This window comes from Schistocerca gregaria, chromosome 2, assembly GCF_023897955.1.
Source record: "Schistocerca gregaria isolate iqSchGreg1 chromosome 2, iqSchGreg1.2, whole genome shotgun sequence".
Classification (NCBI taxonomy): Eukaryota; Metazoa; Arthropoda; class Insecta; order Orthoptera; family Acrididae; genus Schistocerca; species Schistocerca gregaria.
In genome coordinates this window covers 447,082,994-447,106,382 of record NC_064921.1, presented here as the reverse complement: position 1 = coordinate 447,106,382, position 23,389 = coordinate 447,082,994, and the positions used below count along the sequence as shown (strand labels likewise).

Here is a 23,389-nt window from a genome sequence, read left to right as displayed (position 1 = left end):
CAAGATAGATCTTCACTTCAAGACATCTTTTAACAAATTTAATTTTTTGATTGCCACTCATGCATGAAACAAAACTATCTCTACAGTGATGCAGAAAATCCATTGCATGTGAATTGTCTGATGGAAAAATTTTGATAGCAATGTTGGACCACACAATACCATTGCTTGAATACAGATTTTTGTGAATACAGTTTTCCTGAACTGCTGAATTTTTTTTATCTAAAATATTTACATTGCTTGCATACTGTTTTCAATACTAAAAAATTTTTGATAAACTAGTAAAGTTCTGTTCCATTTTTTCGACAAAGGCCTTCTGTTCAACTCTGATATCATTAGCATTCTTTAACTGTCGTGCAGATTGGGCAACTAACTCATTTCCCAAAACAATAAATTTATTTTCTAAGACATCAACTTTTTCATTCACACGTTTTAATCCCCCTGACAATCCATTTTTTTTAGCTCTGAAGCCTGATTACAAAGATGGTCTATTTTGAATTGTACCCTGTCCAGTTCACTATTGTTTTCAGACTTATGTTTTCATTTCCTCTAATTTTGACAAAATGAAGTGCAAATATCAGTTTTTAGTGTTTCATTGCTGACTACACTTTCACTTGGTTCAAATATGTCCTAGCTGGGTCCTACAGCTTTCACTTCATCACTGCTACTCTCATCTCTATTCATTTTCCTAGCAATAACATGAGTCCAAAAAAAAAAAAAAAAAAAAAAAAAAAAAAAAAAAAAAAAAAAAAATTCACAAATCGTTTGTACTTATCTTTTCTTTTTGATGTCCCTTCTCGTAGTCATAAAGTCCTCTTTCAGTTCATCCGGTCCATCACTGTTGATAGTATCTCGTCACTGTTGATACGACCTTGTTAGGCAGCTTTTGTTCTTCTTTCTTTGAATGGTTCGAATTTCACATAAACTGCAGTTGACACAAATAACTGTGCTTTCTTCTTCTGCAGCAGACAAAACCTAATTATCAGTCAACTGATCCTGGATGGTGCCCACAATTAAATCTTGCCCTCCCATACATCACCAGTAAATTTTTAATCTCTTCAAAATAACTGCTTTTTTTTTCAAATGCTTCCTTCGGAATAAGATGTACAAGTAATTCCCCCCCTACTATTTCATTTTCTCGTCTTTGGCTGCAGTTCATCGCATCTAAGAGTAGATTCTTGAGGCTGAAATTTTGACTTTGTGGTTTACAGTTGACTAGATAACTGATAAAGTAATCTCTGTTTCTACAAGTTTTTTATTTTATTCCATTCTTCTATGTCACACTGACTTTACGATCCCCACTTCCATAAAACAGAAATTTACATTGTTATTGCCAAACATAAAAACATGTCTGATTCCATCAGAGGCATGCCCACCACTTTCTACATTCTGCGCTACTAACAATATACCAAAGAGTTTACAAAACAAAAGATTTTACAAACTTTCTTGACAAAAGAAGAATCTTCACCAAGTTATATCACTATTTTGTAAATGAATCCAGAAATAAATTGAATAATTAGTGTCAGATTGCATAATTGGAGTGTGTAAAGGCCAGTATACTAATTTTAAAAGCAAGACTATAAAGATATGGCATCAATAATAATAATAATAATAATAATAATAATAATAATAATCCCCATGGTGGCCCAGGAAAAGAATAGGCCTTTGGCATGTTCTGCCAGTCGTAAAAGGCGATGAAAAGAACAAACCACTAATAGAGATAACTCCCCTTTTAGTGTGATTAGTTGGTTCAGGACAGAACTAATGAAGCCTCGGACAAGAGCTGTCATAGTTGGGGATGACGCTTGAACCCTATGCCCATCCACAATGGTAACGACACTGCTAGCCACACGGAAAATGTTTTAAATCCAAATAGAGGTCTTTTGCAGGATATGCTTCCTGCAACCACTCTAGAAGGAAAACAGACAGAGGATGAGATGGTCTGATGAAGTTAACCGACACCTCATGTTCTGTTATTACCAAGCAATAAGCTTAGGAACCAACACAACTGGATACAGATCACAAGTATACACAAAATTTATTATCAGACACCCGGAATTAAAATTTTTAACAGAACAACGACTAGCTGATCAGATCCGTGTAATAATAAAAAATAACAGGATACCACAGTCAGAATTAGAAAACATTAAACAACAAGTACAACAAATATGGAACAAAGTAATGTGCAATCAGAAGAAGAAGAAGAAAATACAGTAATGGACTCAAACATCCCAGAGCAAACAAACAAAGAACACCACGCATCAATTAAACGATCAGAGGAAAACAAAATCTTAAGACAGCCACCAGAACAAGCACAGATAGAAGATGAAGTGACACACATGTTAGATATAGAAGAAAAATTTCAGCTAACATATATAGAATACAAAGACACAAATACTGACATTAGACCACACTTGCGTAGACCACCAAATAACCCAACAGTCGAAACAACAATAACAACTATGAACACAATCATACACAACAAAATAAATGAAAATACAACTATGGAAGAGTTACAACTACTGGTTTATATAGGAGCACTCACTACACTAAATATACACACTAGGCAGAGATCAGAACAAACCAACACACAGAAGAAACCCACAAAACCAGCATGGCAACACAGGCTACTTACAGATCAGAATAGAAATACTGAGAAAAGACATCAGACAGCTAACACAATTTATAAGAAATGAAATATCAGACAAAAAACGAAAAAGGTTAGGTAAAATCTCACAACAAGAAGCAATAGAGCAGTTAGATGAAAAGAAGCAGAAATTACAAGCATTGGCCAAACGACTTAGAAGATACAAAAAAAGTGAAAATAGAAGGAAACAAAACCAAACATTCAACACAAACCAAAATAAATTTTATCAGACAATAGATAGCACACACATTAAAATAGACAACCCACCAAACATAACAGACATGGAACACTTCTGGAGCAACATATGGTCAAACCCGGTACAACATAACAGGCATGCACGGTGGATACAAGCAGAAACAGACACATACAAGATGATACCACAAATGCCTGAATTGATAATTTTGCAACATGAAGTCACCCGAGCAATTAATTCTATGCACAATTGGAAAGCCCCTGGAAAAGATAAAATAGCAAATTCCTGGCTAAAGAAGTTCACCTCAACACATTCACATTTAACTAAATTATTTAACAGTTAAATTGCAGACCCATACACATTCCCTGATACACGATCACATGGAATAACTTATCTGAAACCTAAAGATCAAGCAGACACAGCAAACCCAGCAAAATATCGCCCCATAACATGCCTACCAACAATATACAAAATATGAAGAACAAAAAGGCCATTGCAAAGGAGCATGAGGATGTAAAGAGCAACTGATAATAGATGCAGAGGTGGCATATCAAGCTAAAACTAAACAAAGGTCACTACACTACGCATACATTGATTACCGAAAAGCTTTTGATAGTGTACCCCACTCATGGTTACTACAAATATTGGAAATATACAAAGTAGATCCTAAATTGATACAGTTCCTAAACATAGTAACTGGAAAACCACACTTAATATCCAAACAAATTCAAATAATATCACATCACAGCCAATACAGATTAAGTGTGGAATATACCAAGGAGACTCGTTAAGTCCTTTCTGGTTCTGCCTTGCTCTGAACCCACTATCCAACTTGCTAAATAATACAAATTATGGATACAATACTACTGGAACATACCAACACAAAATCACACATTTGCTATACATGGATGATCTAAAACTACTGGCGGCAACAAATCAACAACTCAACCAATTACTAAAAATAACAGAAGTATTCAGCAATGATATAAATATGGCTTTTGGAACAGATAAATGTAAGAAAAATAGCATAGTCAAGGGAAAACACACTAAACAAGAAGATTACATATTGGATAACCACTGCGACTGCATAGAAGCGATGGAAAAAACAGATGCCTATAAATACCTAGGATACAGACAAAAAATAGGAATAGATAATACAAATATTAAGGAAGAACTAAAAGAAAAATATAGACAAAGACTAACAAAAATACTGAAAACAGAATTGACAGCAAGAAACAAGACAAAGGCTATAAATACTTATGGTATACCAATCTTGACTTACTCATTTGGAGTAGTGAAATGGAATAACACGGACCTAGAAGCACTCAATACACTTACACGATCATAATGCCACAAATATAGAATACATCACATACATTCAGCAACAGAAAGATTCGCATTAAGCAGAAAGGAAGGGGGAAGGGGATTTATCGACATAAAAAACCTACATTATGAACAGGTAGACAATTTAAGAAAATTCTTTATAGAACGAGCAGAAACTAGCAAAATACACAAAGCAATCACTCATATAAATACATCAGCTACACCACTACAATTTCATAACCACCTCTACAACCCTTTAGATCACATAACATCAACAGATACAAAGAAAGTAAATTGGAAAAAGAAAACACTACATGGCAAGCACCCGTATCATCTAACACAGCCACACATAGATCAAGTTGCATCCAACACATGGCTAAGAGAAGGCAATATATACAATGAGATGGTAGGATTCATGATTGCAATATAGGATCAAACAATAAACACCAGATATTACAGCAAGCATATTATTAAAGATCCCAATACCACAACAGATAAATGCAGAAGTTGTAAACAACAAATAGAAACAGTAGATCACATCACAAGCAGATGTACAATACTAGCAAATACAGAATACACCAGAAGACATGACAATGTAGCAAAAATAATACATCAACAACTTGCCATACAACATAAACTAATAAAACAACACATTACCACATACAAGTATGCACCACAAAATGTACTGAAGAATGATGAATACAAATTATACTGGAACAGAACCATTATAACAGATAAAATAACATCACATAACAAACCTGACATCATACTCACCAATAAAGAGAAGAAATTAACACAACTAATTGAAATATCCATACCCACTACAACAAATATACAGAAGAAAACAGGAGAAAAAATTGAAAAATACATCCAACTGGCTGAGGAAGTCAAAGACATGTGGCATCAGGATAAATTTGACATCATTCCAATTATACTATCAACTACAGGAGTCATACCACACAATATCCACCAGTACATCAATGCAATACAGCTACATCCAAGCTTACATATACAACTACAGAAATCCGTAATTATTTATACATGTTCAATTACCCGAAAGTTCCTAAATGCAATGTAACATATACCGTACAGTTAAAAGGAAGTCATGCTTGATCAAGGTCCGCGTCACTTTCCATTTTTAACCAGACATAACATCTGAGACAGGAAAGAAATAATAATAATACTTGATAGAGATAATATGCTAATATTGTGCTGCCTTGTGTATAACACCAGTTATGGCATTTTGTCTGTGCCAGCAAACATTCAGCTTGATAGTGCATAGTTACTGCATTGTGCTTGTGCTGGCAGTGCCACTTAGACTGTTCTGGAGGGGAGAGGGGGGAAGTGTCTTCTACCTCCTCAGCCACTGATGTTAATTTCTTCATCTGCCATAGCACCTGATTGTCTTCTTCATCTCTGTTCCTAGACAGGAGGTACACTTGGTATTTTCATGTGTAACATGATAGATACTTATATTTTAGCAAAATGTTGCTCCTCCTGTTAATTCATCTGCACATAAAATCAACCCTAGTGGAATGTATTCAACAACTTTAGGCTGGTTAAGTGAAACAATGCAGTATTGCAACCCACTTGAAAAAAATAAAGATTTTATGTACTGTGTGAATAAGATGTGGCAAAAGCCAGCCGGAAACCTTTTTAAAGTCCTTGCACTTAACATAAGTGAGAATTTTATAATAGTGACACTCCAATGCATAAATAAGTCCTACCTATCAAAATTTCATTTGAATTTTAACTTTTAATATATATATATATAATGTAAATAAAATAGAAAGAAACTTCCACATGGGAAAAATATAATAAAAACAAAGATTCGAAGACTTACCAAGCGGGAAACCGCCGGCAGACAGGCACATGAACAAGACACACAAACACACACACACAGAATTGCTAGCTTTCACAACCGATGGTTGCTTCTTCAGGAAGGAGAGGGGAAAGACGAAAGGATGTGGGTTTTAAGGGAGAGGGTACGGAGTCATTCCAATCCCGGGAACGGAAAAACTTACCTTAAGGGGAAAAAAGGGCAGGTGTCTGTGTATGTGCGGATGGATATGTATGTGTAAGTGAGTGAGAGAGAGAGAGATTCTATCAGAGTCTGTGTCTACTTTATGGTGAGTTGTTATCATTATTCCTTAAAATCTTTAAACCCCATCAGAACCCTCCAAACCACAAAACTTTTATACAAGTTCAACCCCTTGTTCAAGTTGTAGTATACGGCCAACAATATGAAGCAAGAGACTGCGTACGGTCGTTAAATATAGTGAGGACCCATGTCTCATTAGCAGTATGGCAATTGTGGAGGTCCTGCAGGAACCCAGAAGAGCAGGCAAATTGGAGCTCTGGTGAACCTATGATAGGTTCAGCAAGCCAACAGTGGATAAACTTCCTAAAATGGAACAAGCCTCAGAACAAAAATGGATTTATAAATAGACAACACAGCAATGGGCATGGATTATAATTCAGAATGTGAAGTATACGAATTATAAAAGGCAAAGTGAAAGAACTTGTTGACATGATGGAAAGATGAAAATTAAGTGCTGTGGATAGCAGAAACAAGGTGAAGTGGTGAACCAAGGTGCGAACTGAGTAATGAGTTTAGACTGTACTGGTAATAAGGGGGAAGCCAAAAGTAGACTGGGTATAGTTCTGAGAACTAGACTGGAAGAAGAGGAAGTAACTGGAATAAATGAGAGAGTGAAAAAGACCAAAATATCATTCAAGAGGAAAACATGATATTTCAAGTGTATGCTGCCCATTTTCTCGTAGGCGGCATCTTCTCTTTTCCCTGGTGCTATATGCTTCTAAATTCTCTCGTTTGTCGTCTAGCCATGCCTGCTTAGCCATTTTGCACTTCCTGTCAGTCTCATTTTTTAGACATTGGAACCCCTTTCACTTGCCTCATTTATGACACTTTTATATTTTCTCCTTTCATTGATTAAATTTGTATTTTTCTTCTGTTACCAAAGTATTTCTACTAGCCCTCATCTTTTTACCTTCTTGATCCTCTGCTGCCTTCACTATTTCACCCCTCAAAGCTACTCATTCTTCTTCTGCTGTATTCCTCCCTCCTGTTCTTGTCAATAGTTCTCTAATTCTCACTCTCATACCCTCTACAACCTCTGTGTCTTTGAGTTTATCCAGGTTACACTCCTTAAAATCCTACCCTTTTACAGTTTCTTCAGTTTTAATCTACAGTTAATAACAAATAAATTGTCCTCAGAGTCAACATCTGCCCTTAGACTGTCTCATAATTTAAAATCTGTTTCCAAAATATAGTACTTGATTATATCCTACTAGATGAAATGATGTGAAACAGCAGATATTAAGGTAACACTATCAGAGGCCTTTGATAGTGACCATTGGATGTTAGTTAAGAACCTCAGAGAAATGAAGGATATAAAAGGATCAAAAAGCCAAGAAAGGTGAATATGTGTATGGAAACTAAAAGAAAGAAAGTTGAAGGGACAAAACACAGGAAAATAAGAAATAAAATCCTTCTGGCTGAGCTGCAAACTGTGGAAGAAGAATAAATGATTTTTAAGAGCACAGTAGAAATAACCGTTCCAGAGAGAATACCCTTACAAGTATGATAGTCTTTCTGGATTTTGTTAAATCATACAAAACACTATTCAGAAGTAATGTCTGGGAGAAACTAAGAAGGAAAGATATAGAGAGGCAGACTGTATTGATGATTAAAGAAAAAGTCGTACCAGTGTGTGAGTGAGTAAAGAGAGAGGAAAATGAGTGATATGCAGAAATGGTCTTAATTGAGAAAGTGCATTGTTTTTGTTACTTTCTATAGTGGTGATGGTTGAGGTACAGACACAAGGGGCAAGAGAGATGGGATACATGACGACAACAATGTTGTTTGCTGATAATGTGATGATGTAGGGGAACAATAAGAAGGAAGTGCAGAAGCAGTTGGATGTTTGGAAACATGTTCTGCAAGAGTATGGCCTAATTTACTGCAAGGAAATGTGAGCTGGTGGTCACAACAAGATGCAAGAATAGGCAAATGGCAAATATGATGCTTCATGGAGAGCAGCTGAAAATGGTTGAGCAGAATGTTTCAAGTTCCTGGGAAGTATAATACAGGAAAAGGTAAGAAATAACAAAGAGACAAGTAAGTGTGCAAGCCAAGTTGGGAAGTGTGAGAAGACAGATTTGGAACAAAGAAGTTCCCCAGAAAAATAAGAAGGTGATGTAACAAATGTATTACATACACCAGTTATGTTCCATGTTGATGATACCTGCACCTTGAAGGAAAGGGAAGAAAAGTAAGATGCCAGCAAGTGAAATAAAGGTTTTGAAAAGTAATACAGGTGTAACAAAAATGAAAACGATTAGAAATGAAAGTGTTTGGGAGATAACGCATTAGGAACTCCTACAAAAGAAGGTCGAGGATAAAGATTAAAATGGTATGGGCATGTGGAGACTATGAATGAAGAAGATGCACGAGATGAAAATGGAGGGCAAGAATAAGGGGAAAGCCAAGGGACAAGTGACTTAATGGAGTGGGAAAAAGCATTAAAAAGACAGAGAAGACTGGGTCAGATTAGTGACAGAGACCAGAGACTAGAAAAAATGTAGAAACTTGTGTTGGAAGCAGACATACCAGTGGCAGGAAACTACAAGATGATGATGATGATGATGATGATGATGAAGATGATGATGACATAATATAAAATAAAATGCCCTTAAGTAAAGTATTAGCAGACTTGATAGCTCCTTCATCAAGAAGTTTCTTACAGTTTCTTTGTGCAGATTGTTCTTAAATATTACTTGAAAATGTAAGTTCTTTAGTGACAGTAGGATTATGAGTGGTTGTTAACTAGAACTTTAATTGTGTATCTTCATAAATGTTATAATTAAATAAGAAGATACATTGTGAGGTAACATAAAATGAGGGTGATAGAGAGCGTGAGTTTACAGAGAAAAGATGGGAAAGAAGGTAGCGGTTAACACTGAAATGCCAAGTACTTGTCTTGATTATAACTCCAAAATTATTTTGCAGACCTTAAAGTTATAATGGATAGTTGTATTTGTATAATTACATCAGTTTATTTATTTATATATATATTATATGGTCCCTGTGGCAGCAGAACATATAATAAAAGTGACTATTAGATACTAAAAATCAAAAATTACATAATTAGTTAGAAAGAGTTGATATGTTCTCATATTTGCATTTATGTTTGCTTGTATTACACTGGCTGTTTCTAGTATTTATATTATTATTGTCATTATTATTATTATTATTGTTATTGTTGTTATTATTGTAATGATCATCATCATGATCAATTTTGATTATAGGTTCCTGTAGGTACAGTTGTAAAGGATCAAAGTGGGTGTGTTGTAGCTGATCTAAACAAAGAGAGATCTATGTTCGTGGCAGCACGTGGTGGAGCTGGAGGCCATGGAAATCATTTTTTCATATCAGATACAATGCAGGCACCACAAGTAGCAGAATATGGAGCTGATGGAGAAGCACTGAAGTATATACTAGAATTACAGAGTATGGCTAATTTTGGATTGGTATGTCATAAATCTTGCCACTTTCTACTTTTCATCCCTACTGTACCTCCTTCATAAGTGCTCAATTCAGAGTGATGACATTATTAGGAAATATAAACAAATTTCACTTTCCGATAACCAAGCCAGATACATAAGTTTAGTCTATATCACAAAACTCTATATATGGTGGGAATTCTTTTTATTAACTAGTTTAGCTAAGAAATAAAATCCTTCTGGCTGAGCTGCAAACTGCGGAAGAAGAATAAATAACCGTTCTAGAGAGAATACCCTTACAAGTACGATATATTACAAGCAAGAGACAGACCTTTTTCATTATATAGCGTATTTCATTATTACTATTTTAGCCTTCTACAGGTTGCAGAGGGCACTTATTAGATAAAGTCTTCTTGAAGAAACCACATTCAGAAATGCACTGTCTAGATAAAAAAAATAGGTTTGAAGCTCAAACCATTTTCAAATGTCCCACTTCACAGTATGCACACAAACTGAGAACAGAGCTGTTTATATTTTTTAATAATGTCATCACTCTGAATTGTACCATTTTAACATATTGACTTGTTTTTTGTAGCCTTGAACACATGAAAAGCTTATGAACGTGTAAAAGAAATACATTTGGGTTAATATTACATTCAAATATGACCACAGTACTGTTTGATAAATTACATTGCATCACTCATTGTTTGTGATTACACATTCACTAATGCTAGAAGAGCCAGATAATCTTATTCATGCCTACTAATGTGAGCAGCACATTTCAGTACATAGTTACATAGTTATTATTCCCACAATATTTCCATAAGGTGATTTTTACTCATGTTTGGCTGTTTTGTATTATTGTCTTTTGGTATTGTTTGCATCTACAGTTACATGTATTTGCTAGAAAATTCAATATACTTATCAGATCTGGATGTCAGTATTTAGTAAATGAATATTGTATATGTGACTTCAGATACAGTTGAAATCAACTGCTATGCTACAAAACCTCCTAAAATATTTGCACAATATGATGATTGGGCAAATCTTTTAAGAGCTTTAAAAGATTGAACAACTGATTGACATGAATGAGCTGACTTGTTTCAAAAAAAATGGTTGATACTAAAAACTTTTTTTTACTTGCAAAAAAACCTAAACAGAGTAATAAATTTCAAAAGGTACAACGTGTAGTAAAGTGTAGAATTATCATCAAAATATTATACAGCATGGAAGAAATTACTGAAAAATCATCTAATACAATTTATAAAGATAAACAGTGAAATACAGAGTTACTAGATTGGTTCCCTTTTTGTAAATAAATATAGTGTTTGCTCATGGGTTCTTTTTTCAAAATTGACTTTTCAAAGTTGCATAGGCTGAGATAGTTGACATTCAGGGGTTATCTTAAGATTTGTCTCTAAGTTTGTTCACAGAGATTGCACATTTCAAAGATTTAAAAATCATTATTGTGTAATCCTATCACAGACTCAACAAATCAGTCTTTTCCTTAATAAACCATGTAGCTTATCATAGACTCAGAGAATTATTCCTTTTTGTAATAAACTACCTATTCTAACACAGACACAGAGAATCAGTCCATTCGTTTAAATTTTAAAAATATTTGCATAGAAATCTTAAAGTATTATCTACCGTCAATCCGATTTTTAGTTACTATGTTTCCTTGTAAGCAAATACATACATAGTTATAGAAAATAAAAATTCTTAAATTTAATATTTTAACAATGAAAATAATCAATTTTTGACAATATAATGTAATTGGATGGACAAAGAATCTACTCACCAAGCAGTAGCAGGAGAACTCACATATAAAAAAAAAAAGTTTAAATTATGCAAGCTTTTGGAGCCACAAGGTTTTAGAGCCAGTGGCTCCTTCTTCTAGGGGAAGAGTTGAACGGAAGGAAGAGGGATGAAAGAAAAGGACTGGAGAGGTTTAGAAAAAGAGGAAGAGTTTGGAAAAGTTACCCCAGAACCACAAGTCAGGGGAAACTTATTGGATGGGATGAGAAGCAAAGAAAATATCTTTCCTTCTCATCCCATCCAGTAAGATTACTCTGACCTGGGGTTCTGTGTGATTTTTCTGAAATCTACCCCTTTTCCTAAATCTCTACAGTCCTTTTCCTTCACCCTTCAATCCTTCAGCCAGAAGGAGTCACTGGCTCCAAAAGCTTGCATACATAAAACTTTTTTTTAAAAAAATGTATGTGTGTTGATCTGCCGCCACTTGGTGAGTAGATTTTTTATCTATCCAATTACATTACATTTAATAGTTTGCACTTTATGAAGCTGAAAGGCAAAGTCTTTCCTCTTTCACACATAAGTAGTGTTGATCCATATTTTTCATGTAAAACAGTGTCAAAGTTACAAATAAAATCTTACTCCACATCAATTCTCAACAAAATTCATCTGATAATGTTTTATTTCTTACAAAAACAAGTAAAATGTCAATAACTTTGGCAGAGAGTTTTCAGGGCAAATAATGGTAATGTCTTCATATGTATCTGTGTGGATGTGTAGTCAGTCTAGTAATGTTAACAGCATTTTCCCAAAATCTGGTCCACTTACAAGCATAATATAAGTAAACATTTTAAAATTAGGTATGTTAGCTGTTACAACTTTACTTCCAGAGTCATTTCTAACTCTCTCTTCACCTCATCACTTGCTAACACAAAAAGCATAAGTTTCAGCATTTCTTTTTACCCAACACAATTCTCTCTCAATTTACCATAAGCAGTGTGTACAGGTATGTGACAAAATATCTTCAAATATGTCATTGCATTTCTCAGTAATATCAAATCTCTACATCCTCAAAATATCTTCAAAATCTTCAAAGTTCCTAATAGTGTGTTAATGTGTGTGATTGTAAAAGTATAACTGCTCATCAAAGTATTCATTTCAATTCACAAGTCACAAGATTTTTCATCAGCACTGAATCATCTCTTTTTCTGTCACTCATTAGACATCGGTAACCTCAAGTGAGAAAGTTTGTATCAAATTCTCATAAAATATCTTAAGTATTTTAAAATAATTCTCAACAGTGTAATAGTGTTTTAGTATAAATCATAGACAATCATAGTTATCAAAGCGTAGCATTTTTGCCAAAAGTATAAATGCATTCTCCCTAAACAATTTCTTAATCAACAATTTTATTGTAAGATCAGCTACAAATTGTCTGATGTGTCAATTAAGGCATAAAATTCTTAAAAGATACATTTTCTTTCAACACGCAGCATATGTAATGTCAAGCATAGTAATAAAATAAGTAAAGTGTCTTTATCATCAACAGGTGTTCTAAATAACTTGACAGACACAAGGCAAAATGTCTTCAGCAAGTTTCTTCAACAATAATACAGTCAAAGTTTATGTTGCCCAGTCTCAAATATTCTTGTAAAATTGACACTATAACATGTTATAATTACAGAATAAAATATGTAAATTATAAATCAAGTGAAATATTTATCCATGACTGAATTAGTCTGACATCAGAGAATATACAGGGTGGTACAAAAAGGTACGGCCAAACTTTCAGGAAACATTCCTCACACACAAAGAAAGAAAATATGTTATGTGGACATGTGTCTGGAAATGCTTACTTTCCATGTTAGAGCTCATTTTATTACTTCTCTTCAAATCACATTAATCATGGAATGGAAACACACAGCAACAGAACGTACCAGTGTGACTTCAAACACTTTGTTACAGGAAATGTTCAAAATGTCCTCCGTTAGCGAGGATACATGCATCCACCCTTCATCGCATGGAACCCCTGATGCGCTGATGCAGCCCTGGAGAGTGGCATATTGTATCACAGTCGTCCACAATACGAGCACAAAGAGTCTCTACATTTGGTACCGGGGTTGAGCAGTCAAGAGCTTTCAAATGCCGCCATAAATGAAAGTCAAGAGGGTTGAGGTCAGGAGAGCGTGGAGGCCATGGAATTGGTCCGCCTCTACCAATCCATCGGTCACTGAATCTGTTGTTGAGAAGTGTACAAACACTTTGACTGAAATGTGCAGGAGCTACATTGTGCATGAACCACATGTTGTGTTGTACTTGTAAAGGCACATGTTCTAGCAGCACAGGTAGAGTATCCCGTATGAAATCATGATAATGCGCTCCATTGAGCGTAGGTGGAAGAACATGGGGCCCAATCAAGACATCACCAACAATGCCTGCCCAAACATTCACAGAACATGTGTTGACGACGTGATTGCACAATTGCGTGCAGGTTCTCGTCAGCCCACACATGTTGATTGTGCAAAAATTTACAATTTGATCATGTTGGAATGAAGCCTCATCTGTAAAGAGAACATTTGCACTGAAATGAGGATTGACACGTTGTTGGATGAACCATTCGCAGAAGTGTACCCATGGAGACCAATCAGCTGCTGATAGTGCCTGCACACACTGTACATGGTACGGAAACAACTGGTTCTCCCGTAGCACTCTCCATGCAGTGACGTGGTCAACATTACCTTGTGCAGCTGCAACTTCTCTGACGCTGATATTAGGGTTACCGTCAACTGCACGAAGAATTGCCTCGACCATTGCAGGTGTCCTCAGCGTTTTAGGTCTTCCCCAGTCGCGAGTCATAGGCTGGAATGTTCCGCGCTCCCTAAGATGCCGATCAATTGTTTCGAACGTCTTCCTGTCGGGACACCTTTGTTCTGGAAATGTCTCGATACAAACGTACTGCGCCACGGCTATTGCCCCATGCTAATCCATTCATCAAATGGGCATCTGTCAACTTCGCATTTGTAAACATTGCACTGACTGCAAAACCACGTACGTGATGATCACTAACCTGTTGATGCTACGTACTGATGTACTTGATGCTAGTACTGTAGAGCAGTGAGTCGCATGTCAACACAAGCACCGAAGTCAACATTACCTTCCTTCAATTGGGCCAACTGGCGGTTAACCGAAGAAGTGCAGTACATACTGTCGAAACTAAAATGAGCTCTAACATGGAAATTAAGCATTTCCGGGCACATGCCCACATAACATCTTTTCTTTATGCTCTTTTCCTGTTTCCTGAAAGTTTGGCCATACCTTTTTGTAACACCCTGTATGTAACTACACTTAGGTCCTGCACAGGTGACCTATTTCCCATATGTATTGTTCTGTTGGATTATAAGATGGGGCGTAGACTTAGGTGAGAATATGTTTAATGTTGTGTTCACTTGTAAACTCCTTCCAGGTTTTGGATATGAACTGGCTTTCATGATATGATTGTAAAGCTTTTGGTGTACCAAATGTATGAAAGCATTCTTGGGTTATTTTTTGAATTATTTTCTTGCTGGTTGCTTTCCTTGGGGGATACATTTTAATGAACTTCAAGAATAGGTCTACCATTACAAAAATGTAGCAATACCCACCTTTTGCCCATGCAGATCAGTGCCCACAAGGTCCATCTGCTTATTAGGCATTAAACTCTGTAAATGACCCCTACAGGTGTGATTATCAACTGACATGTCACTCTGTGGGCAACATTATGAAAATAGATGCACTCCTGTATTTTTTTAGTACACCTTAAGGATCCCACAATGACCAATACTGGTATGAGTGTAAAGTATAAGGTGTCTGTGTACTCCTCAGGCCAGCAAATCTTCTGCCTATGACTGTCAGTGCTGTACCTATAAAAAAGAATCCCCCCAAAAACTGTGTAGTATTGTTGTACTTTTTTATGGCCCTTTTTCCTCGAGATAACTTTTTACCAATTTCCAATTGTCATCATGGTTCTGATTATGTATGAGTTGTTTGCAAATTCTTCTGATATCCCTTTATCTTTCACCTTTATGTACATCATGGTGAAGTTTTTCTCTTGATTCCCATGTACAGTGTCATTTACATTTCCCACTGGTAGTCTGCACAAGACATCAGCCATAATGTCGTCACTTGCCTTAACGTTTTCCACAGAAAAGTTAAACTGCCGAAGAAACATAGTCCATTGAGTCAGTCTAGTGCGGTAGAGTTTGCATTCTTGAATATAGCTTAAGACTTTATGATCTGTGTGTACCTTTACATAGTGACATAATAAGTAATTCCTAAATTTTTGAAATCCCTGTACTATAGCTAAAACTTTGTTTTCTGAAGTGGAGTAGTTTTTCTCATGTTTTTTAAGTATTCTACTTGCGAAGGCAACTGAATGGTGCACTTTAACCCCATCTATTTTTATTCCAAACTCACTGCTGTCAATTGTAAGGCAAAAAGGAGTGGATAAGTCAGGTCTATGTAATATCTCACTGCTAACCAACTGTGCTTTGGTGTCGTGGAGTGCAGACTGGAATTCATTGTTCCATACATGCATAAGCACTTTAAGAAGACATAGTGCATTTAGTGCTTGTGTTTTCACATATTTGCAAAAGAACCCCACCAAACCAAAAAATTACTTAAGCTATTTAAAGTCTTAGGAGGAGGGAAATGAGAAACTGCTTGCACTTTATCTTTGCAAGGAGAATCCCATCTTCAGTGATACTGTGTCCTAGAAAAGCTGATTGAAAGCAAATTTACATTTAGATAGCTTCAGCATTTTCCTCTCTCTCTCATTTTGTCAGCAATTTCTTTCAAAGTTTCCATATGTTCTTTCCAAGCCTTGGTTGAGAATAAAATATCACCTACTTATGTAGTCAATTTTTCTAGTAGTTCTTTACAGAGTACATAATCCAACCCTGTGATGAACTCTGCTGCTGGCACATTTAAGCCAAAGACACTAACGGTATTGGTAATTCTTTCCAGGCACATTTAAGCCAAAGACACTAACAGTATTGGTAATTCTTTCCATTGAAGAGAGAGGCAGGCTATTTTCTGGATTCATCTTCCAATTCAGTATGATGGAATTCAGATGTCAATTGAAGGCTAGTCATATTTTTTACACTGTCAAACTTGTCAAGTAATTTGTCTATATTTTCAGGAAGGTCAGTCTCACATTCTAAAAGTTTTCTCAAATGTATTGAGTCAAGAACTAATCTAATGCCTCGATCAGCCTTTGATACTACAACTACATTCTATTATTTTCCTTTTTTTGTTTTTAGGAGTCCTCTATCTACCTCTTTTCTTTTAAAAATGGGAATGCTATAGTACTTTATAATGAAAGGTTCAGGGGGTTTTAATCTCAAGGTGCATTTATAGTCTTTCACCCTTCCAGGTCATTCCCTGAAAATAACACAGTATTCCCATAAAAATGCCTAAGTTCTTCCTTCTCTTCTATACTTAGTTCTTTAGCCTACAGTGCTTTTCTCTTTACTAGTTCACTATAAGATTCTGTATCAAAAGAATGAGCATAGCACTTCCCCTCATAATACCCTGAAGCACAAACTTCTTCCAGCCCCATGATCTGGTTGCTGGTACCATTACTTAACATTAGCATTTCGGTTTCCCCTGAAATTGCTGTTTGGGTCAGTAAACATAACCCTTTTATCAAACAATAGAAAAACCAGTATGGAATGTAACAATATTATGAAAAGGATAATTGCTACTCACCATATAGTGGAGATGCTGAGTCACAGATAGGCACAACAAAAAGACTGTCAGAAAGTGAGCTTTCAGCCAACCAGGTCTTTCTCAAAAATAGATAATATACACATCACACTCAAGCAAACAGAACTCGTGCACACATGATCACAGTCTCTGGCTGCTGGAGCCAGACTGCAAGCAGCAGTACATGATGAGAGAAGCAACCAGGTCGTGGGGTAAAAAAGATACTGTGGCAGGGGGGGGGGGGGGGGGGGGAGGAGGATAGCAGGGTAGGGGTGGGGGACAGTAAATGCTGCTTGCAGGAGCGTACAGGGACAAGGTGGAGAGAGGGTAGGGCAGCTAGTTGCAGGTGGGAGGTTAGAAAGAGGGCGAGGGTGGGGGGAGCAGAAAGAGAGAGGAGTAAAAGACTGAGGGTGCAATAGAGGGTTGTGCAGCACCAAAATGGGAACAGGGAAGAAAGGCAAACCTACATTTATAATATTTGTAGGTTTTGAGGAAGTTTGTGACAGTGATGTCAGGCATAACTCTTGGAAATTCTACAGGTAGCACGGAAAAGTTATCTGTAACTAGTACAGAAACCAGACTGCAGTTGTAACAGTCACATAACACAAAAGGGAGATGGTGGTTGAAAAGGGAGTGAGACTGATATGTAGCCACTCCATAATGTCATTCAATCTGAACAGTGTATTTTCTGTGGAGTGTAGCATTGTAAGTTAGTGAAACATAGAAAATAAACAGAACAGATCAGAATATAACAGAAGCTTTTGCAATGTGGTGGTGCAGAATAAAAATCTTAAGGTCTGCCTATGGCACATTTCTGTCAGACATGGCAAATGATTTAGAACAATTGAACAGAATGAATAGCATTTTGCAAACAGGTTATAAGATGAATTTCAGTAAAAGTGAAACAATGGTAATGGAATTAGATTATGAAATGAGACATTAAAAGTAGTCAATGGGTTTTGCAATTTGGGCCACAGTGATCAAAATAGAGAAGATATGAAATGCACAGGCAACAGCAAGAAAAGCATTTCTGAAACAGAGGAATTTAGTAGCTCTGAATATCATTTTAAATATTAGGAAGTCATTTATGTATTTTCTGTGGATTGTAGCCTTGTAAGTGAAACATGGACAGTAAACAGTACAGATCAGAATAGAACAGAAGCTTTTACAATGTGATGGTGCAGAATAATAATGAAGATTATATGAGAAGATCCGATAACTAATAAAGTGTTGCTGAATCAAATGGGGGAGAAAAAAATTATGGCATGAATTGACTAAAAGGAAGGATCAGTTGAAAGGACATATCCTGAGGCATCAGGGAATCATCTCTTTGGTAATAGGGTAAAATGCAATGTGGAGAGAGCAAAATTGTAGATGGAGACCAAGACTTGACTACAGAAAGGAAGTTTCAGTAGTTATGCAGAAGTGAATAGGTTTTCACAGTTTACACTAGTGTAAAGAGCTGCACAAAATCAGTCTTTGGACTGAAGAGGACAACAACAATAAAAGAAACAACCACAAAAAATACATATCTGTCTAGTGTTTGCTCAACTATTGTTCTAAAATTCAGCCACAGTTCCTCTACATGCTCTTTTCTAGAGCTATGAGTCCTTCCCAAAGATATAACACCACTGACTCTTGATCTAGTTTACTGAACATGTAAATCTTCTTGTTGTAGTCGCCCTTTGTACTGTGGTAATCATTGTTGCTAAAACAGCATTGTGGTCACTGATACAAATTTTATTGTGGTCATCCTCATAGAGATCAGGTCTTTTTGTGGCCATTATACCTAATATATTTCTATCGTGGGTAGGATTCTGAACTACCATTTCTATGTTGTTTTTAGAGAAAGGCTTAGTTTCATAGGTTGGGTTGTCAAGCCCACTACTTCCCAAAATGTAATTAATTATGTCAATTGAGTGTTGGATGATTTAAGTATCCTCCTATGATGACAGTATGATTGGAGAACTTACTAGTGAGCTGAAGTTTCCTCTACAGTTTTGAAAAGAGCATATTTTAAATTTATGTCCACCCTTAATAATGAGTCTTGCACAAATGGTTTTGGACACAGTTTCCATTTCTAACCAATTGAATTTTTAGTTTCCTGTCTACTGTGACAAATACATCATCTCAAGTCCCAGTATTATGTGACCTTTATAGCTTTTTAGGAGAGTTCCACATCCTGGACAATTGATCAGCAGGAGTTTAATGCCAATCCATAAAGGGCATTTCTTTGGTTCTTACATCAATACATATGTGTTTCAAACAACTGTGATAATCTGGACTGGATGAAAAGTTACATAGTTTAAAAAGCCTTGCATGCTCCCAACACACAGTTAGTTACCTTGTTAGCAGCCTTTGATATAATTTATCAGCCACTGAGCTATAATGTGGAACACTACAGTTCTTTACCCTATGGTAATAAGTCGAGGAAGTCAAGTCTAGCTTCTTGCAAAAGCTTCATTTCAGGCTACTATCAGTTTTGAGGACAGTTCTATGTAGTGTGAGAAACAGGACGACAGGTATCGTTCATTCCAATATGTACCACAATATGCAGCTGCTTATTGCATACTGAATAATGACTACTGGAACAGCATCTTCAACATCTTAAATAAGACCCTCAGGCATACAGATTGAGTGTACAAGGTGAACCTTCTAATACCTTGTTTTCATTTTCATAAGTGGTACCACATTATTTAAGTCTTAATCTCATAAATTTACATATTCTGATATTTCAGACACATTAAATTGACCTGATGATACCAAAAATACACATTAATGACAACATGTGGGCATGCTATAAAGAAATGCCTCTGAATTTTTTATGTAAAACTTCTTAAAGATTTTTAAATGAAAGAAACATTATTGATATTGCACATATTTGTTCTTCATGTCTATGTATTTGTTTCTGAAACAAATACTAACAAAGAGATAAAGGGGCTGGTCAGTACTTACCTCAGCTCAGTACAGCTGATAGATACACAAAACAGAACAGAAAATTTACATTCCTAGCTTTTAGAACTTTGTTCCTTCATCGGGGAGGAGAGAGGGGAAAAAAGGGAAGAAGGGAAAGTGGATTCAGTTACTCACAACCCAGGTTATGAAGGAACAGGGAAAGGTAAACAGGGATGGTAGTAAGGATGGAGGCATGGTCGTCAGAGGAAAGTTTCTGAACATAGCCACCTGGGCAGTGAAAACATTTCTCACAATGAGGGACCAATTTTTTGATACTGTCATTGTAGAATGTTTGACTTTGTTGACAGAACTAGAACCTCATCTCTGTTTGCACTGCCTCATCACTGTCAAAGTGAAGTCCTGGAAGGTGTTCCTTAAGTTTTTGAAACGAATGAAAATTGGGTGGGGTCAATGAGGGACACTAAGGAGGGTGACTGATGACAGTAAATCCAAGGCGTTCAGTTGTTGTAGATCTCATGTGTGTTTTGGCATTTTCATGCTGAAGGAGAGGGTGTTCCATGTGGGGACGAATTCTTCGAATTTGAAACTAAATTACAGCATGCTGTTTCTCATACACTGACACAGTTATGTTACACACTGCCATATTACACTGCAATTCAAAGCCTTCTCACCAACAGAGGTCTACAAATATGTAGATGTGAATAATAAGGGTGTAGAATGATAGGTAACATTTGTTTTATTTAAAAATCTTAAAGGGCTTTTACACAAAATCTTTGGAGGCATTACTTTTCAGCACACCTTCATACACTAAACGAGTCACAGCTTGGGTTTTAGTCTAAATAACTAGTAAAAATGGTTACTAAGCAATGGAAACTTTAGGTAGGAACATCATCAACAATCTAGGGAAAGATAGAATGCTGTTTACTGTAAAGAAGACACATCAAGTTGCAGACAGGCACAATTAAAAGACATTCATATGTAGCTTTTGGCCACAACCTTCATCAGTTAACAAAACACATACACACACGACCCCAATTCCAGCTTCTCAGGCCAGAGATGTTGGAGTTGATGGTGCTGGTGCTGGTGCATGAGGTGTGCTTGTTTTTATTGTGTGTGTGTGTGTGTGTGTGTGTGTGTGTGTGTGTGTGTGTGTGTGTGTGAGTGAGTGAGTGAGTGCACACGCGCGCGCATGCATGTGCGCGCGTGTGCATGCGTGTATGCATGCATGGGTATGTGTCTACTGATGAAGGCTGTGGCTGAAAGCTACATGTGAGTCTTTTAAGTGTGCCTGTCTGCAACTTTATGTGTCTTCTTTGTGGTAAGTAGCAGCCTATCTTTCCCTACATTGTTGAAAATGTATATTAACTAATCAAGAAGCTCAGTGTGGTATGTTTCACACTTAGAAGGACATCACATTGTGTTTACTTGACAATAAGAATGTTAGCTTACTTTCCTTACTCTCACTCTTTGGTTTATGGAATTGCGATCACACATCACCCAGACATATCTTTTGAAGAAAATTGGAACTTGTACATTCACTTTCCACTACATCTATTCATGAATGTTGCCATGAATAATAATAATAAGAGTTTAACCCATGATACAATACACAGAAATAATCTTGCCATAGATTTGTTTTTTCATCCACGATCTAGAGACGTATTTGTTTGCAAAAAGATATTTAACTAGCTACTTTCAACTGCACTATATACTTGTCACTTGTCTCAGTATGTTATATAAAATTAAAAATAAATAATAATTGCTTATGTAAGTATAGTAGTAACACGCAACCAGGAAAATGTGGTTATGCCTCAAGTACAAGTGAACAGGTGAAGCTCAATTAACAAGGTAAATCAAAGTAAATCACATTTTCTCTACTGTCCCTGCTATCCCTATATTGTAACTGCATATTCATAAACATATTTTCTGAGAGTCATGTCCTTCCTGTTGAGAGAGAGAGAGAGAGAGAGAGAGAGAGAGAGAGAAAGGGGGGGGGGGGGGAACTGTTAGATGGTACAGAATTTCCCTCCCCCAACACCCATCAATACAAACTGCCAATTAAAAATATTTGAGGATACTTGGAGACGTTCCTTATGTTAAGGAACTCCTACACTTTGCATTTAATATTCACAACTGGATCCTGCATTGCTGCATGTGATTTTTGTGTTATTAAGAATGGTGCCTTATATGGCAAGACCTGTTTGGCTTTATTCAGTGTACTTTGTCAACATCATATGTAACAAGGTCATTACACTTCCTGAAGAAGACAATTTTGAAATTGTCAAAACTTAGATCAAGGATTCCAATAAGCCTTTATTTGTAAGTTTTTTTTTTTTGTTTTTTTTTTTTTTTTTTTTTCCCCAACCTCTCCTAGTTTACTGTCATGCAGGTGCTGAATTTACAGCCACATTTGAGATTTCACAGCATTTGAGGATGGTTACTGATATTAATAGAATAACTGGAATATGAAAACATCTTGATAAAAAAACATACAATTTTGTTTCTCAGGTCGGGTTTCCAAATGCTGGAAAAAGCACACTACTAAGAGCTATTTCCCGAGCTAGGCCAAAGGTAGCCTCATATCCTTTCACAACTCTTCAGCCACATTTAGGAGTTGTTCAATATATAGATTATGAACGTGTTACAGGTAAGTCTATTATTGAGTAAATGTAATGCAATGTTTACAGTATAGTATTATCATTTTACGTTCTCTCTCTAGTGATAAATATTTAAAAAAAAAAAAAATATGTAAGTGGGTTGGGAGAAAATGAATGATCAGAGAAGATCCGAATGTCTTTGACAAAAAATGAAGTTTTATGCTGACAAACCCTGTCTTGCACACTTGCTACATTTGTCCCACCCTCCAAACTCCCTACCACCACTACACAGAATGTTGAACCTAAACAGGCCCAAAATCCTTAGCCCTGCAGAAATATCAGTTCTTTCCAAAGGTCTCATCTTTTGTCCCGTTTCCCAATTCAGTCATGCAGGACTTGTTAAAGACCTTGTCTTCTTCTCCCGGTTTATACAGTGGAAATACTTTTTCACCACCAACCCCACCAATCAGATTCAACCAAAGATCAATGTTGAACCCTGCCTGACTCAGTGCAGTCCTCCATCCAACTGTGATCCACCCTCGCTGCCCCCAAATCACCCCCTGTTAACTTTCCAGAATTTCTTAACCTCGAACCTTTCTTCATCATTATTCCCCAAATCCCTCAGCATTACAAACTAACCTTACATCTGTAGAAAGAACTACAACTCACCACCTAAAAACTGATCCTGGCCTT

At 36.3% G+C, this 23,389-nt stretch overlaps 1 protein-coding gene across 1 annotated transcript in view; it reads left to right on the top strand.

Moving 5' to 3' along the window:
- The window catches only part of LOC126325488 (mitochondrial ribosome-associated GTPase 2), a 171,454-nt gene that overhangs the window by 131,507 nt on the left and 16,558 nt on the right, over positions 1-23,389 (top strand). The window contains exons 5-6 of the mRNA XM_049995197.1: positions 9,492-9,713; positions 22,608-22,746. Coding sequence (XP_049851154.1) covers positions 9,492-9,713; positions 22,608-22,746 — 361 coding nt within the window. The remainder of the gene's footprint in view (positions 1-9,491; positions 9,714-22,607; positions 22,747-23,389) is intronic.